Consider the following 15,687-nt stretch of genomic DNA (forward strand, 5'->3'; position numbering starts at 1 on the left):
CCAAGCGGAGGCCCCTTCATCGCCCCACAGCTCCACTCGGCCCGGGAGGGACGGCCCTTCCCCGCAACCGGCTCAGCGGCTCGCAGGTTCGGGCTAGTCTGGGGCGGGGACTGGGAGCGTCTGAAAGTGGTGAGGAGGGCGGGGACGCGGGCCTCTCTTTAAAGGCCCGGGACCTGAGGCGCCTCGATACCGGCCGGCGACCCCGAGAAGCGCGCCCCATCCGGCTCCCTTCGCCTAAGCCGCCGGGGCTGCCATGGGCCGCTACCGCATCCGCGTGGCCACCGGGGCCGCATTCTTCGCCGGGTCGCACGACCGCGTGCAGCTGTGGCTGGTCGGGGCGCGCGGGGAGACGGACCTGGAGCTGCAGCTGTTGCCGGCGCGGGGCCAGGTCAGCGGGCGGAGCGGGGACAGACCCCGGCCGGGACGCGGGAGGCCGGCGAGGGGCGGGATCCGAGGGCGAAACGACTGCGGAACCGTGCCTGCTAGGACTTCCAGGTGTTGGGACGCCCGGGCGGCTGGGCCAGGAGAGGATCGGGAGCCAGGACCCGGGCTGAGCGCATATCCCTTCTCCCTTCCCGCCGGCCCTGGTCCTCGCAGCCTCCAACTCCTTCTCCAAATGACCCCAGTCCAGTGTCAATATAGGATCAGAAGTCAAGTGGGACGCTCCTAGGAATGAGGGAGCGGGGAGAGCTCAGTTAAAGGACCGATGAAGGTGCTGATACTCAGACATCAATTCAAGACACTGCGGGCCACGCGCCACGCTCCCTCTTCCTCCCGGTGCGATGGGGCGTCAGACACACCGCGCAGATGTCCGGAGGAGGGAACGAGGGAGGCTGTCTTTGGAGGCCTTGTCAACGGAGGCTCCACAAAGGTCCCCTCCTCTCCTGTCCCCACCGCACCTCTGACCCCCCAACCCCACCCCCGGCAGGCAAAACGGCCTCTCCTGGGACCCTGCTACTAAGTCTCCGGGTTCTGGTCCCACAGGAGAAGGAGTTTGAGCATGACATTCCCGAGGACTTGGGACCACTGCAGTTCGTGAAGCTGCGCAAACACCACTCCCTGGTGGACAACGCGTGGTTCTGCGACCACATCACGGTGCAGGGCCCTGTAGCCTTCCAGGAGGCCACCTTCCCGTGCTACCGCTGGGTGCAGGCCGACAGCGTGCTGTGCCTGCCCGAGGGCACCGGTGAGGGGCAGTGTCGGGAGAGGGGATGCAGGGCCTGGGGAACTGCTGGGGAAGGGGTGGGGGAGGGCTGCGGAAGGTCAGAGGGCCTTGATGAAAGTGAGTGTTCAGCAGGTTAAGTGTGGAGAAGACAGGACCTTGGAAAAAAGTTATAAAGTACCAAATTTATACACAGAATAAAAAAGGCTGCAAGTGGGGCTGGACAGGGACATAAGTGATGGGCAGATCCCACCCTCCAAGAAGATGAGGACACGGGATGGGAGCCGCAGCAATGATGGGAAACAGGAACAAGTTAGGGCAGGGACAAGTTAGGGCAGGGCAGGTAAGGGTAGCACATGGAGTAGGGGATGGGGGTGACCCCTAAGAGGAGGCAGCTAAGGGAAACAATAAGCAATATGACTTGGAGAGCTGAGTTGGTTGGGAAAACATGGAAGAAAACCACGAGGGAGAGGGTGCACACTGACAGGTGGGTGGGAATGAATGAGGACAGCAAATACAGAATTTGTTACCGTGGTAAATAAGTAAGAAAGATGATTACAGAGGCAAATGAGGGCAAGGGCAATTAAGGATGGAAACACGAAATACATCACTTTGAGCCAGGTGAGTATAAATGCGGATAAGAACAGGAACAAGTTGATAATATAGACTCTGATGGTAAATCTCAGAAGAGTGAAGTCAGGGAAAGAAAGCAAACAGCTGTTCCTAAAGCCTTTTGAGGACGGTCGAGGTGTGGTAGGTGAGGTTCAGGAGATGAGAAATTAACCAAAGCAATATATAGTAGAAAACAGGTATGGGCACATGAGTGATTGAGATTTTATCACCTTTTTTCTTTTTTGGCCACGCCGCATGGCTCGTGGGATCTTAGTTCCCTGAGCAGGGATTGAACCTGTGCCCCCCCCCGCCCCCCCAGCACAGTGGAAGCACAGAGTCTTAACCACTGGACCACCAGGGAATTCCCAAAATTTTATCACCTTACTTAAGGTGATTTTTTCCAACCATAGATACTGATGAAATAGGATCAGGTGGGGAAAGACGAGTTAAGGGACAAGAAAGGGTGTCAAACATGAGATTGTTGTCTCAAGACAAGAGACGAGGGTTGAGATTAGCAAAACCCAGAGTGCAAAGTTGGCAATGATAAGATAAATGTGTCTCAGGAATCAATGGAGTGAGGCAAGGCCAGAGATAAACGCAACAGAGCTTGACTGAACACATGGCCTATGATGGCGAAAAGGAAGATGAGGACGAGCAGAGGAGAGCACAGGACCACACAAACCGTGGCCAATTGTCTTAATGTCTCCCCAGCCCGCCTGGCAGGAAACAACGCGTTGGATGTGTTCCAGAAACATCGAGAGAAGGAACTGAAAGAAAGACGTCAGATATACTGGTGACCACCCACCTACAGGGCCTCTCAGTGGTACCCCCCGTCACTGACTTGGACACCCTCCCTGAAGCCTTGTCCCCATCTCCTAGCTGGGCCACATGGAAGGAAGGGTTACCCCTGACAATAGCTGCGGGCTGTGAGGACGATCTACCTGCCAATATGAGATTCCACGAGGAAAAGAGGCTGGACTTTGAGGGGACACTGAAGGCAGGGTGAGAACAGGCCTGGAGCTCAGAGTGGGGAAAGGGCTGGGAGATCCAAAAACGGTGGTCAATGGTGAGCGGCTGAGGGATTGGCAAATGGGTTCATGGCTCGATTCCTGTCCTAGGGCTCTGGAGATGGTCCTCAAACATGTTTACACCCTCCTGAGCTCCTGGAACTGCTTTGAGGATTTTGATCACATCTTCTGGGGCCAGAAGAATACCCTGGCTGGTCAGTGGTTCCCCAGGTCTCTATAACCCCTTGCTGGCCCCTTTTGATGACCCGACCTTCACACTCCACAGCCCCTCACGAGACCTCCCAGATGAGAATATATTGTGCTGGGTCATTTCTCAGAGGCCCCAGATGAAAAGGCAGGGGCTGGATATGGGATGGTCACGTGCCTGGATCACTGGGGTAGGGCCTGGAGGAGGGACATCCCGGCTGTGTAAACATCCTCCTCCTACACTCCACCCCGACCCCACAGAGAAGGTTCGCCAGCGCTGGCAGGACGATGAATTGTTTGGCTACCAGTTCCTCAATGGCACCAATCCCATGCTGTTGAGACGCTGCACCTCTCTGCCCTCCCGGCTAGTGCTGCCCTCCGGGATGGAGGAGCTACGGACCCAGCTGGAGAAAGAACTCCAGGTACCCCTCCCACCCTGTGTTGTTCTCTCCTTGGCGGTGTGGCCAGAAGTAGTGAAGGGCAGGGACCAAAGATGAGTCAAGGAAGGGAGGCTGTGGTAACCTACAGCCCCTTGGTCCAGACTCCAGTGCTAGAAAAACCTAGAGGTGATACAGTATGTAGGGAAAATTATGAGAGGCTCCCGGTGTAGAGGGGAAACAGGGTAGATTCCCAGGGTGCAGATGGGGCCAGAGGTGTCAGCAGGGACAATGACATTCCCTGGCTGACGTCAGTGCTCTGGACAGCAGTGTTCATGGGCAGGAAGAAGGGTAGAAAATATGCCATCAGATGGGGAGAACTGCAGGGGTTACTTGGGTTTGGAAGAGGTGAGCTACATGTGAGGAGGACGAGCGAGGCAGGATGTGAGCATGCCGTGTGCATGTGTGCACATGTGCGCTGGCCTCTGCGGCAGGGCTGGGCAGGGGAGCCTCTGTGGATTACTTGGCAGAGAAGGTGAGTTTTAGGGAGTGAAAGAGTATTTGCTGAGCTGGTGACAGCTAAACACAAGGTGTTCAGATCATCGAGGGCTAGTGGGGAAGAGACCTGGCCATCTCGACAAGGGGACAGCTTGCACACGGGACTGAGCAGGCCTGGTTCTAAAATCAGATCTGCCACCACACATCCCTGGGCAAGATGTCTACCCTCACTAGGCTGTTTCTTCACTTAAGATGAGAGGAATCGGGCCAGATGCTCTGGTTCTGCCGATAGGACTCTGCAACCGACATAGGATGATGGCAAGAATTCAGATACAGGTCTTGAATGTCTTCCCCCTTTGCCCTGGCCCTCTCGGGTTAGACTTCGAACTCTAACGATGGATACATTCCTCCTTTCCCCAGAACAGTTCCCTGTTTGAGGCTGATTTCATTCTCCTGGATGGAATTCCAGCCAATGTGATCCGAGGAGAGAAGCAGTACCTGGCTGCCCCCCTCGTCATGCTGAAGATGGACACCAGTGGGAAGCTGCTACCCATGGTCATCCAGGTGGGGCGCCCTCAGCATCCACCTCCCAACACTGCTTTCTGTTCACCTCCACCTCTGCTCCCGAGGAACCAGCCCCCTGGCTCTTGACTCCCAAACCCCATCCTCACACAGTGAGACATGTTCTCGTGTCACTCCGCTTAAAGCCTGGTTTCTCCTGACTCACCCAACTGGCAGGACTTGTTCAAGAGTCATAATGGCCTTTTGGAGTTCTCGTCCTATACCCGATGGTTCTCTAACTTTATTGTGTATCAGAATCACCTAGACAGCTTGTTAAAACACAGCTTGCTGGGTCCCAGCATGAGACTTTCCAATTCAGTAGGTCTGGGATGGGGACTGAGAATTTGCAGTTCTAACAAGTTCCAAAGTGATGCGGATGCCGCTAGCTTGGGAACACACTCTGAGAATCGCTATTTAATCTCTCAGTCCCCTCTCTTTTCTCCCACTGGTCTCAATAGTTAGTTAACAAATACTGTCAATTATCTCCCACACCCAGCTTCCCTTTCCATCCCCCACCATAACTCAGACCCCCATCACGTTTCTCCCAGACCACTGCTGGGATCTCCTCCCTGGACTCCCTGCTTCAGACTCCCCTGCATTCAACCTGACAACCATGGTGCTCGCACAGTGCCACAGCTAGTGAGAGGCAGGGTGGGAGGGGCCTCATTCCTCCTCCTAGATTATACCTCCTGGATGCGATAATCGTACTTACTCATCTGTTTCCCCAAGACTGCTGGCCATGATGTCACACATAAAGTGGGAGTTCAATGAAGGCTTAATTTCTCTTTTTCCCAGATCCAGCCTCCCAGCCCCAGCTCTCCGACCCCACCACTGTTCCTGCCCTCAGACCCTCCACTTGCCTGGCTCCTGGCAAAGTCCTGGGTCCGAAGTTCAGATTTCCAACTGCACCAGCTCCAATATCATCTGCTGAACACCCACCTGCTGGCTGAGGTCATTGCTGTGGCCACCATGAGATGCCTCCCGGGGCTGCACCCGGTCTTCAAGGTACAACCTCTACCCTCCATGTCCCCCTTCACTCAGACCCTAGAGAAAGGAAACAGCCCAGTATCAAATGATATTGCAGCAGCAAAACAAAATTTTTATCACTCTGTGAAAGAAAGAGGTGAGAACAGAAGGAAGACTGCATCAATATTTTGAGACTTGTGTTTTAATTAAGTCAAGTCACTTAAGGTTTCTTCAGGACAATTACTAAGGAAACCCTCTGAAATTCTCAGAGATCTGACAATCTAACAATGGGCCTAGAGTACAGCCGGAATATTGCTAGTAAAACAAAAGCCTTGATCCTGCCTAAGGAGATTTACGATTTAGCCAGAATGACAAATGGTGCCCCTAAGAACTACCCAGAGAACAACAGCTGGATCTAGAATCTGAAACCACAAGAGACAGCGATAAACACTAGAGTACTGATGGAGTATGTTCCACCCCAACTGAGTTTGCTAAGTAGGAGCAGGTCAAGAGGCAAGGAGAGCAGCACAGCAGAGTCAGAATTGGGGAAGGGAGGGAATAGTAGCTGCCGCAAGCCTGGATATCAGACCGGAGACAGAAAGGTCAGAGGTCTAAGCTCCTGCAACACCCAGAAGCCCAAGGGTGGGTATTGCAGACTGACCCAGAAATCTTGTCATTTTATGAAAGAGTGAGCTCAGCATCTATTGCTCGGCAGAAGGCAGTGACATAAGGCTTGTGCTTGAGTAAAAATGTCCTCAAAATCTTGATGACACTTTAGATATAGGGAACAAGACAGAGAAGGGATGAAACTGATAGAAGCTTATGAACCAGAGCAATTGTCAGAAACAGGGAAGCCAGGAAAGAAGCCAGTTGGGAAGCAAAAATGCGGTTCAGTTTGAGGTACAGGGAGTCATAAATGTTGGTAGGACATGCAGGTGAGCACCTGGCAAGGAGAACGACTGAACTGTGTTTCAGCCGGGGGCCCCGCCCGACCCCCAAGCCTGGCCAGCAGTAGCTGTGGCCTCTCCAAGTCTGGGGTGACACAGACAAGATGGAGACCAGTGTGATGAGCAGCATCTTGGATTTTACTGATCTCACGGTGCTCCTGCACCACCGTCTCCTGCTCACCCTGAAGAGGCTAAGCCTCTAGGCACACTGAAAATCCCCCTTTACGAGTTCAGCCCTCTGCCCAACTATCTCCATTCCCACAGCGACGTCATGGCAAACAGCTGCATCGTAATCAGTACACGCAGGAGAGCCAGGCCAGCAATGTCCCAGAGGTGACCTGCACAGGCTCTGGATTCGGACTGCCGGGGTCTGAAGCCTGAATCCTGACCTCTGTGCTTCCCAGACGTGAGCTCAGTGTCCTCAGGTCTAAATGAGGATGACAGGAGGCCCATCGTGGGGTTGCTGAAGGCTGAAACGACCTAATAGTGTGACACAGGCTAAAAGCTAGAAAAAATTAGTTCTTGCAATGATTTGTTAAGAGTTGTTTGTCCCAAGGTATCTCTGCTCCTCATGTGGACTTTGGGCTTTCCATGACACTCAGCACCTTTCATGAACTTTGTGAAAAGTTTCAGTCCAATGTGAGCTGCTTTAACCTCCTGGCACCAGAGTTATCTCTGCCTCACACCCTGTGTCCACCAACAACTCAGATAAATACCAATGCTACGTGAAACCTGTACATAAACTGGGTGTAAATGAAGACAAAATAGTCTGAGATAAAAAGAAATGCATGTGAGGATGAGATAGCCGTTTTTAATAGCTAGGGAAAAGCCATTTCTTGAAAAGCTATAAAATATAGACGGGACCTCACTGCCTAATTGGGGGTGGGGGGAGATTTGACGACAGCCGCTCTGCTGCTTACATATGTGGCTCAGTATGGCTCCTCTATCTCCCTAAGGGAACCCACCCCCCAAAAAACCAACAGTGAAGCGACCAGGGGGTGGAGGCATGGCTTTGGTAACGAGTAGAGAGGCTAATTTAAGCTGTGAGGTTGTAAGTGACAGAGTATAAAAGCAAATTAAAAGGGGCTGATTCTCAAAGGCCACCTACACCCCAGGTGGAAATCATAAAGATAAGCGATAACAGCTAGTATCTAAGGGCTTCTGTGTGGACTAAAAACTCTTCATACATCACTCACATAAGCATCACCGCAGCCTCCTGAGACAAAAGACCCAATTATCACCCGCTGTTGACAGACGAGGGGCTAGACAGGAGATAGACAGGTCAACACTTAGAAGGTCTGGTACCTTGGATGAGTATCAAAGTGAGTGCTGAAGTGCAGAGTGAAACCCAGGTCAGTCTGGCTCCAGAGCCTGACTCACGGGGGCGAAAAGATCACGAGAGTGAGTGATCACAGAAGCAGGCAGAGAGGAGCCTGTCAAGGGAGGAAAGCATCAAGAGTAGGCACCATGCTGCCTACAAGGAAGGACCCAAGCATGTCCTCCATAAACCACCCCCTCTAATCTCCCCCATCCCAGCTCCTGATTCCACACATCCGCTACACGATGGAAATCAACACCCGGGCACGGACCCAACTCCTCCCAGACGGAGGTATATTTGATAAGGTAAGGAGGGGATGGGGCATGGGGCTGCCTCACCGTCTGACTCTCTACGATTTCCTGCCACTTTCAAGATCCCAGACCAACCTGGGTGAATGTCCTGACCCTTAAACCCATGAGCCTGTCCCTTTATATCTATGTCTCTAAATGTGAAAATGCCACACCTGAACCCCTTATATACTGTGTGCTGGCTTCCTCCTCAAGGCCTCGCATCTCTCTTGTCCCAGGCAGTGAGCACCGGTGGAGGGGGCCACGTGCACTTGCTCCGCCGGGCCCTGGCTCAGCTGACCTACTGCTCCCTCTGTCCTCCCAACAATCTGGCTGACCGCGGCCTGCTGGGAACCCCGGGTGCTCTCTATGCCTGCGATGCTTTACGGCTCTGGGAGATCACTGCCCGGTGGGTGAGACGGGGAGCCGAGAAATGCGGCAGGGGAGAGGGCGAGTGGGGCTCTGGCCTGAGGTCAGCATGGGGCAAAAGGAACCTGAAAACAAGAAGGTCCAGACAAGAGGAGCAAAGGACTGGATCCTGGGGAGAGATGAGGAAGCGTGAGTCAGTGCGTACGGCCTGAGAAGGAGAAGGCTGGGGACAGAGAACCTACGTTGGGAAAGCTGTGGACTGGGAGGCTGAGGGATCTGGAAAAATCAGGGGTTTTGTCAGGGAGAATGGCTGTCAACCATGTATAGGGATCCTAGAACTAATGACCCACGTGTCCTTCCTCTCTAGACTAGTTTGTAGAAAGAGTTGGGAATGACCCAAAAGGCAGGTCTTGAAGAATCTATACTCAGACATATTGAGAGTCAGCTGGGCAGAGACCATGGAAAAGTGCAGGGGTCAAAGGCCAAAGCTTTCTCCTCTCAAGGAGCTCACCTCCCTTCTCCCCTGGGCAGCTACGTGGAGGGGATCATCCACCTTTTCTACTGCGGGGATGACGTCGTGAGAGGGGACCCTGAGCTGCAGGCCTGGTGTCGGGAGATCACTGAGGTGGGGCTGTGCCAGGCCCAGAACCGAGGTGAGAGCCCTCCCCAGGGACAGGAGCTCCTTGGACACTCTGCCCAAGCAGAGTCTGGGTTCAGGACCCCAACCCCTCATGCCACCCCCTCTCCCTCCACACGTCAAACATCTGAATCCCATTCCCACCTCCTAAGACTCAGGACAATTCTAGATACCCCAGGATCATCCTCCGCAGAGACCCTGGCCATCAACCTTTACTTCCACCCCATCCCCTAACCTGCCACAGCATGTGACGCCACAGGGCCAGAACCTGAGCCAGCAAGGGATCTGCCCAGGCCCTGCTGGGGCTCACATTCTCTCCTCATGCTTGTCTATTCCTACTTGAGGATATAAATGGGAAGATTCTTCCACCAAAGCCCTTCTGTTCTCCCTCTTCTCCTCCTGCTTGCTACTGTCCAGCACACGCATAGAAAGTCCAGGCCTACTGCACACTGACCACAGTGCAAGGTCATTTCCAGATGCAAACACAATGCTCTGCACGCTTTGGCTCAACCCTGAACTCGGTGCCCTGCCCCTTGAGGCTCACATTTCTTTGGCCAGTCCAGCCTCTCCCCACCGCTGCTAGGATCCAGCCACCGTCTTTAGCACCCCACCTGCATTCTAACCTCTGGGGAAGAAACAGCCTTTCTTGAGCTCTTCCTAGATTCCTCCTCCTCTTTCTCTCACACGTGGGTCAGCCTGGATTCTGCTCCAAATTGTCCTTGCGTCCCCGCCCCTCATACTTTGCACCAACATCCCTGCCTCTGTGGGACAACTACAAACATTTGCTGGGGAGCCGCTATGGCCGGCCTCTGAGGGTGCCGTGAGCAGTAACACAACACCCGCCCTCTGGAGGGAGCGTCTCCCTAGGGAATCTGTGTCTGCACCACCCCCCTTCCAGGACCAAACTTTCTCTAGTACATCTCGGTATGTCCCTTGGGCTCCACGTGCTACCAGGAGACCCCTCCTCTCCCTGGCCATCTTTTCCCCAACCAGTATCTACATTTGGAAAATGAAAATAAACATCCACATGTGAACTTTAACCTCCACTAAGTGCCTCTCATTCTCTCTTCCTCCACTGTCCTTCAGTTCTCATAGCTCACCTTCGCCTCACTTTCCCAACAGACTCTTTGGAGAAAGTGTGCTAAAAACGGCCTGAGATTAGCAGTCAGGAACCCGAGTTCAAGATCAGCCTCTGCCTTCTCCCAATTATGCAGTCCTGACAAGCAGTTTAATCTCTCTGGTCTTTGGTTTTTGGTTTTTTTTTTTAATCTACAAAAGGGAAGTGATTATATTTGTTCCACTAAACTGACAGGATTTCTGGGTCTCTGAACCCCCCACCTCCACTGTGAATTGAATGGCCTGACATAATCTTTGCGGAAAGCCTCTCTTGGCTATGACCCTATTAATCTATGACTTCTCTTATCCTTCACATTATAATTCAGACACTTGTAATTCCCTACCTGGGAATAGGAGGAAGCATCCCTAAATTCTCAACCACTTTTTGAGGCAGAGGATTTTTGATCACTCAGAACTTTTCAGCCCCTAACCCTTCCAAAATAACAATACTTATTATTTATTGAGAACTTGTTCCACACCAGGTGATTAGCTCATTTATAAAATAGGTATCACCTACACTTTACAGGTCAAGAGGTTGAGGTTCAGAGACGGTAAGTAATTGGCCTAAGGTAACCCAACTCTATTACTTGAATCTGAATTGAAATCCATGTCTGATGCAAATATATTTGAATAAATGAACTAAACAAACAACAATCAATTCCAAAACGTAGACATCCCAAGTCTTCGGCCTTTATTTCTCTCTTCTCAGACTGCAGCCTCTAAATCCTGTTTCTTTCCTGCCCAGGTTTCCCCATCTCCTTCCAGTCCCAGAATCAGCTCTGCCATTTCCTTACCATGTGTGTCTTCACGTGCACTGCTCAGCATGGGGCCATCAACCAGGGCCAGGTATGGAGAGCTGAAAGCCCAGGTCCTTGAAGGCAAGTGTCTGGACCTTGGGATGCCCAAGGGAGAGATGCGGGTTCAAATCCTAAGTACCAGGATCCTAGGGTTGCAGTTTCTTCCCCCAGCTGGACTGGTATGCCTGGGTCCCTAATGCCCCATGCACAATGCGGATGCCCCCACCTACCACCAAGGAAGATGTGACAGTGGCCACGGTGATGGGCTCACTACCTGATGTCCGACAGGCCTGTCTTCAAATGGTCGTCACATGGCATCTGGGGCGCCGCCAGCCAGACATGGTAAGAGAGGACCCTGGGGAAAGGGAAATGACAGTTGGAAGGGAAACATAAGAGTGAAGGGCTAGGCTCTAGCTGTGTCTGACTCAAAACTGACTGATCCTTTGTTCTTTCTTAGGTGCCTCTGGGGCATCACAAAGAAAAGTATTTCTCAGACCCCAAGGCCAAGTCTGTACTAAACCAATTCCAAACAGATCTGGAAAACTTGGAAAGGGAGATTACAGCCCGGAATGAGCAACTTGACCTGCCCTATGAATACCTAAAGCCCAGCCTCATCGAGAACAGCATCACTATCTGAGCTCTGGGACACCCCCACCGGGAAGACTGCAGATCAGCTCTGGGACTGACAGTTCCATATTGAGTTTCATGGTTTCCTAGTCTCTGCTGCAGAGGCTCTATTTCCTCCCCCAATTAAACCCCCTACATCTGCATCCCATGAGCCCAAGGGCCTTCACTTTTCTGTAAAGGGCCTGATAATATGTTAGGCTTTGTAGGCCACACAGTCTGTCACAGTAACTCAGCTCTCCTATTGTAGCACGGAAGCAGCCACAGGCACCGTGTAAATGAATGCTGTGTTCCAATAAAACTTTATTTACAGAGAGTGAAATATGAACTTCCTGTGTCACAAAACATCCTCCTTTCGGTCTAGTCAACCATTTTAAAATGCAAAAACACACAACAAAACCCTGTGCTTCGCTACAGGGATGTGCACAGGCTACAGGCTGGATTTGGCCCTGGATTTGGGGCAGTACCTGCAAAACGGTACCCTGCCGTAGCCTGAGGCACTGACCTTACTTGCAAAACATCCAGAGGATGGTATGGTGGGTGGGGAGGGTGAGGAAGATTTCTTGGAGAAATCGACTACCTCAACTAATTCTCCTTTCCCAGGAGCTTGACTTCATGCCTGGCCAACTTAAAAATTCCTGACTCTTCTTTGGCAATTTTCTCTCCACCCCTGTGTCTCCTATTCACACACCTACCCCAAAAGTCCCTGAATGAGAATGGTGCCCCTAAGGCAAAATAAAAACTTTCACCCCCAAATGGCTTCCTTCCAAACAGTCTCAAACAAAAGAGACACGAGGGCTTCCCTGGTGGCACAGTGGTTGAGAGTCCGCCTGCTGATGCAGGGGACATGGGCTCGTGCCCCGGTCCGGGAAGATCCCACATGCCGCCGAGCGGCTGGGCCCGTGAGCCATGGCCACTGAGCCTGCGCGTCCGGAGCCTGTGCTCCGCAACGGGAGAGGCCACAACAGTGAGAGGCCCACGTACCGCAAAAAAAAAAAAAGAGACACGAAATAATGTCTCAAGGCCACTATCCCAGGCTCTTCAGTACTCTGGGGTCTCTAAGTGTTTCCCAGGTTCCAAGTTCTCTTTCACGACCCTTTTAAGAACAATCTGCACAAAATAAATGGAAAAATACCACAAAGTTATGCTAACCACTGACAGTATTTGTCTGGTTCTGGGGTCTTGGGATCAAAGTGACCCCTCTCAATTACGCTATGACCACTGTCCTCACTAGAATGGGTACAACATACTCAGTGCAAAACTGTGTTCTTCAAACACCACTATTTCCCTGAATAATTATTACAAATCTGTTTTTCACCAGTGAGGTGTACAAACTTTTTCTTTGGATGGTATGACCCATTCATATTTTTAAAATCTTATACTCTACCTTGTTCAAAGGACCTATGATCCGCTTCCTTGGTTTACGGTAGGGAAGAAAATTGACATTTGTGTGTACTTATTCCTTTCTCCAGCACATTTGGCAGGGCCACTCACCTTAACAGCTTGTTCATTGAATCTGCTTTCCTTGGACTTTTCCTAACGCCCATATTTTTCCTGGATTTGGCAACCACAACTCTTCAGTATTTCGTGTTTGGTAACAAAACGTTACTTAAGTATATCCAATGCCAAGAACCCTCAGCAATTTTAAAGCGTTCTAGCCAGAACAGCACGCTTGGGCTCGGGAAGGGGCTCAACGTCTTCTTTTACTGTGTCAGAGTGTCTATTTTAAAGGGTAGGGATGAGTAGAGAGGAGATAGAGGCGTTCTCTCTCGGTGTAAATCTCTATGTCTCACTTACCACGTCTCCATCACAGGACACCACCCGAGACTAAGGTATCTGAGAGAAAAATGACATAATTTCAATCCTCGGCTGCTGAGAGCGCATCGCCAAGGTTACCAGGAGCTCCGCCAGAGATAAAAGCTTTCCTGAGGCCGGGCTACCATTTCTTCCTCGTCACGTGACTTGCCAGACTTGGTCACATGATATACTGGCTCCTCCCATTCCAAACTGGAGAGGGGGGAAATCCAAGAAACCGGAGAACTTTGCTCCTGCAATACTCGCACCCCAGCTACATATGGGGCAATAAGGGATTCCCGAGGGGCCGCTACGATTTCAGAAACACCGCCCTTTCCCGCCGAAGTCCGAGAGGACCCGGAGGCGCCAGCGTTCTCCGCCTGGCGCCCGCCAGCCCGATGGTTGGGCCCGGAAGCCACGCCCCCTCAGTCGCTCTCCCTGCGCTCGGTCCTCCGCGAGCCCCCAAGTCCAGCTCTCTTCCCCCCACCCCGCTCATCGGGGCTTCCTCTCACCGCCTTCCTATCTGGCCCACATCTAGGCGATCCCCGACTCCCTTCTTCATGGCGTCGCTTCTGTGCTGTGGGCCCAAGCTGGCCGCCTGCGGCATCGTCCTCAGCGCCTGGGGAGTGATCATGTTGGTGAGGGGACTGCCCGGCGACAACCGGAGAGGAGAGGGCCTGAGGGGCCCGGGTGTTGGAGGGCTGGAAGGCTAGGAGACACCAGGCGTTTGAAAGCAGCAGACAGGCCGGAGGGGGTGGTTGATTAGCCGCTGGAGAACGAGACAGAACTGAATTGAGAAATGGGGAATTGGAAGGGAGAGGGGGAGCTGAAGCTTGGAATGGGCCCGGGGGCTGGTCAATTTGGAGTACCCTCAAGGTAGGAGGAAGAAGAGCTACGTTCTTGAGAGATCCTTGAGCTGAATGGAGGGCAGTGGGGAAAGGGAGAGCTTGTTCCCGAAATGGATAGCTGGGCCTTGTTTCCCGAGGACTCTACCCGACCCACTTCAGGAAAAAGTAATATGGAGAAGTGCCGATTCCCTTTGACCCCCTCCTCCCTGTCCCGTGATAATGACGCCTCTGGAGAGGATGAAAATCTGGTTCCTGGTTGCTCATTATTCCTAACCCTTGCCCCAGCCAAGTCTTCTCTATGTCACCATTCATGCCCTGTTCCGGGTGACTGGAGTCCAAATCCGGCAACAGCCATCCCTAATCCCAGCTCATTCTGGTAATTCCCATACCCAGATGTTGTGGCAACATTCGAAGTGGGAGGAGTTCAGGCAGTGACCAGGTCAGGTGCCTGAGTTCAACAACCTACCCTTTCCCTTTTTGCAGATAATGCTCGGAATCTTTTTCAATGTCCATTCCGCTGTGCTAATTGAAGACGTTCCCTTAACGGAGAAAGATTTTGAGTAAGTGGAGAGGCGGGGGAAGTGGTCAGAATTATGCGCGGGGAATTGCAGGAGGCTGGATGCTTGGGGCCCAGAGGCTAGGGAACTGGCTGCTCTGTTTAGCGCACAGGAGCAGTCTTGGGAGTCAGACCTCAGCGGCCATCCTAAACCCACCGCTTTAGGTGTGGCTTCTTTAGGTATTTTCCTTGATTTCTCTGTGCCTCCTCCACCTATGCAAAGTGTATGCTATAACAGAACTCACCCCATAGGGTTATGAAGATTAAGATAATACACGTAAAAGCGTTTAGAACGGTTACCCGGCACATAGTAAGTGCTCTGTAAATGTTGGCTGCTGTTAATAATGTTTCCGATATTTCTCTGCCTAATCCCCACCCCTAGGAATGGCCCCCAGAACATATACAACCTTTACGAGCAAGTCAGCTACAACTGTTTCATCGCCGCGGGCCTTTACCTCCTCCTCGGAGGCTTCTCTTTCTGCCAAGTTCGGCTCAATAAGCGCAAGGAATACATGGTGCGCTAGAGCACCGTCGCGTTCCCCCTCTCCAGCCCCCTCCTCTATTTAAAGATTCTCCCCACCCAGTCACACCCGCCCCACCGCCAGTCTGGCGCCCTCTGCGGACTGGGTTTCCCTGGCGATAGACTGAATCCCTTGTTCTTCAACCTCTGGCGCCCGGCTCCAGTGGAGGGAGGTCGGGGCTGGCCGTTCCCCGTCCCTCCGGCCCCCTCGCCTTGTCTCGTTACACAATAAAGAGAAACTGCTCTCTTAAGCCTCGTGTGTGTGCATGGGTTGCGGGGCAGGCATCCGGGCTGGAGCTCGGACTCCAAATAGGGAGTCCCGACCCCTCGACGGAAGTGGAGTGAAGCCGGGCCGGAAGCGAGGCGGTGTCTTCCACTCTCCTTCCCGCGCGCCGAGGCGGTGAGGCGGTGAGCGGCCGAGCTGGAGCCAATCAGCTGCGGGAAGGGGCGGGACTTCCTGCGCGGGGGCCGGAGCCGTTCGATC

General features: G+C 52.7%; 2 protein-coding genes and 1 long non-coding RNA gene across 4 annotated transcripts; 2 read left to right on the top strand and 1 right to left on the bottom strand.

The window, feature by feature from the left end:
• Positions 1–253: 253 nt before the first annotated feature.
• ALOX12 (arachidonate 12-lipoxygenase, 12S type) lies at positions 254–11,722 on the top strand (the record flags this gene model as incomplete). 2 transcript variants are annotated; one of them, XM_082861142.1, is made up of 14 exons in its annotated part: positions 254–388; positions 985–1,186; positions 2,486–2,567; positions 2,654–2,776; positions 2,893–2,996; positions 3,250–3,410; positions 4,284–4,427; positions 5,220–5,429; positions 7,874–7,960; positions 8,182–8,351; positions 8,843–8,964; positions 10,810–10,910; positions 11,033–11,203; positions 11,319–11,722. In XM_082861142.1, 14 exons carry the CDS (start codon positions 254–256, stop codon positions 11,496–11,498), a joined length of 1,992 nt encoding a protein of 663 aa, XP_082717268.1. In that variant the 3' UTR covers positions 11,499–11,722. The 2 variants fall into 2 exon arrangements, with proteins under 2 accessions (XP_082717268.1, XP_082717267.1); XM_082861141.1 differs by lacking the exon at positions 254–388 and having other exon boundaries at positions 808–1,186.
• Positions 5,308–13,893, bottom strand: LOC309975860. Its single transcript, XR_014326971.1, has 4 exons — positions 13,792–13,893; positions 13,283–13,321; positions 11,136–11,216; positions 5,308–5,468 (listed from the first exon to the last, which is right to left on the bottom strand). It is a non-coding gene; the product is annotated as an uncharacterized lncRNA (long non-coding RNA).
• On the top strand, positions 13,700–15,448 carry RNASEK (ribonuclease K). Its single transcript, XM_082861153.1, has 3 exons — positions 13,700–13,917; positions 14,611–14,687; positions 15,066–15,448. The coding sequence occupies exons 1-3, from the start codon at positions 13,840–13,842 to the stop codon at positions 15,205–15,207; spliced, it is 297 nt and encodes a 98-aa protein (XP_082717279.1). The 5' UTR covers positions 13,700–13,839; the 3' UTR covers positions 15,208–15,448.
• Positions 15,449–15,687: the final 239 nt, after the last annotated feature.

This window comes from Leucopleurus acutus, assembly GCF_964270905.1.
Source record: "Leucopleurus acutus genome assembly, chromosome: 19".
NCBI classification, from domain to species: domain Eukaryota; kingdom Metazoa; phylum Chordata; class Mammalia; order Artiodactyla; family Delphinidae; genus Leucopleurus; species Leucopleurus acutus.

Excerpts from the sequence above, each read along its gene's own strand:
- RNASEK (XM_082861153.1), top strand. The coding sequence starts at position 13,840 with ATGGCGTCGCTTCTGTGCTGTGGGCCCAAGCTGGCCGCCTGCGGCATC. Across the intron at positions 13,918-14,610 it reads CCTGGGGAGTGATCATGTTG|ATAATGCTCGGAATCTTTTT; the intron begins GTGAGGGGACTG and ends CCCTTTTTGCAG. Across the intron at positions 14,688-15,065 it reads TTAACGGAGAAAGATTTTGA|GAATGGCCCCCAGAACATAT; the intron begins GTAAGTGGAGAG and ends CCCCACCCCTAG.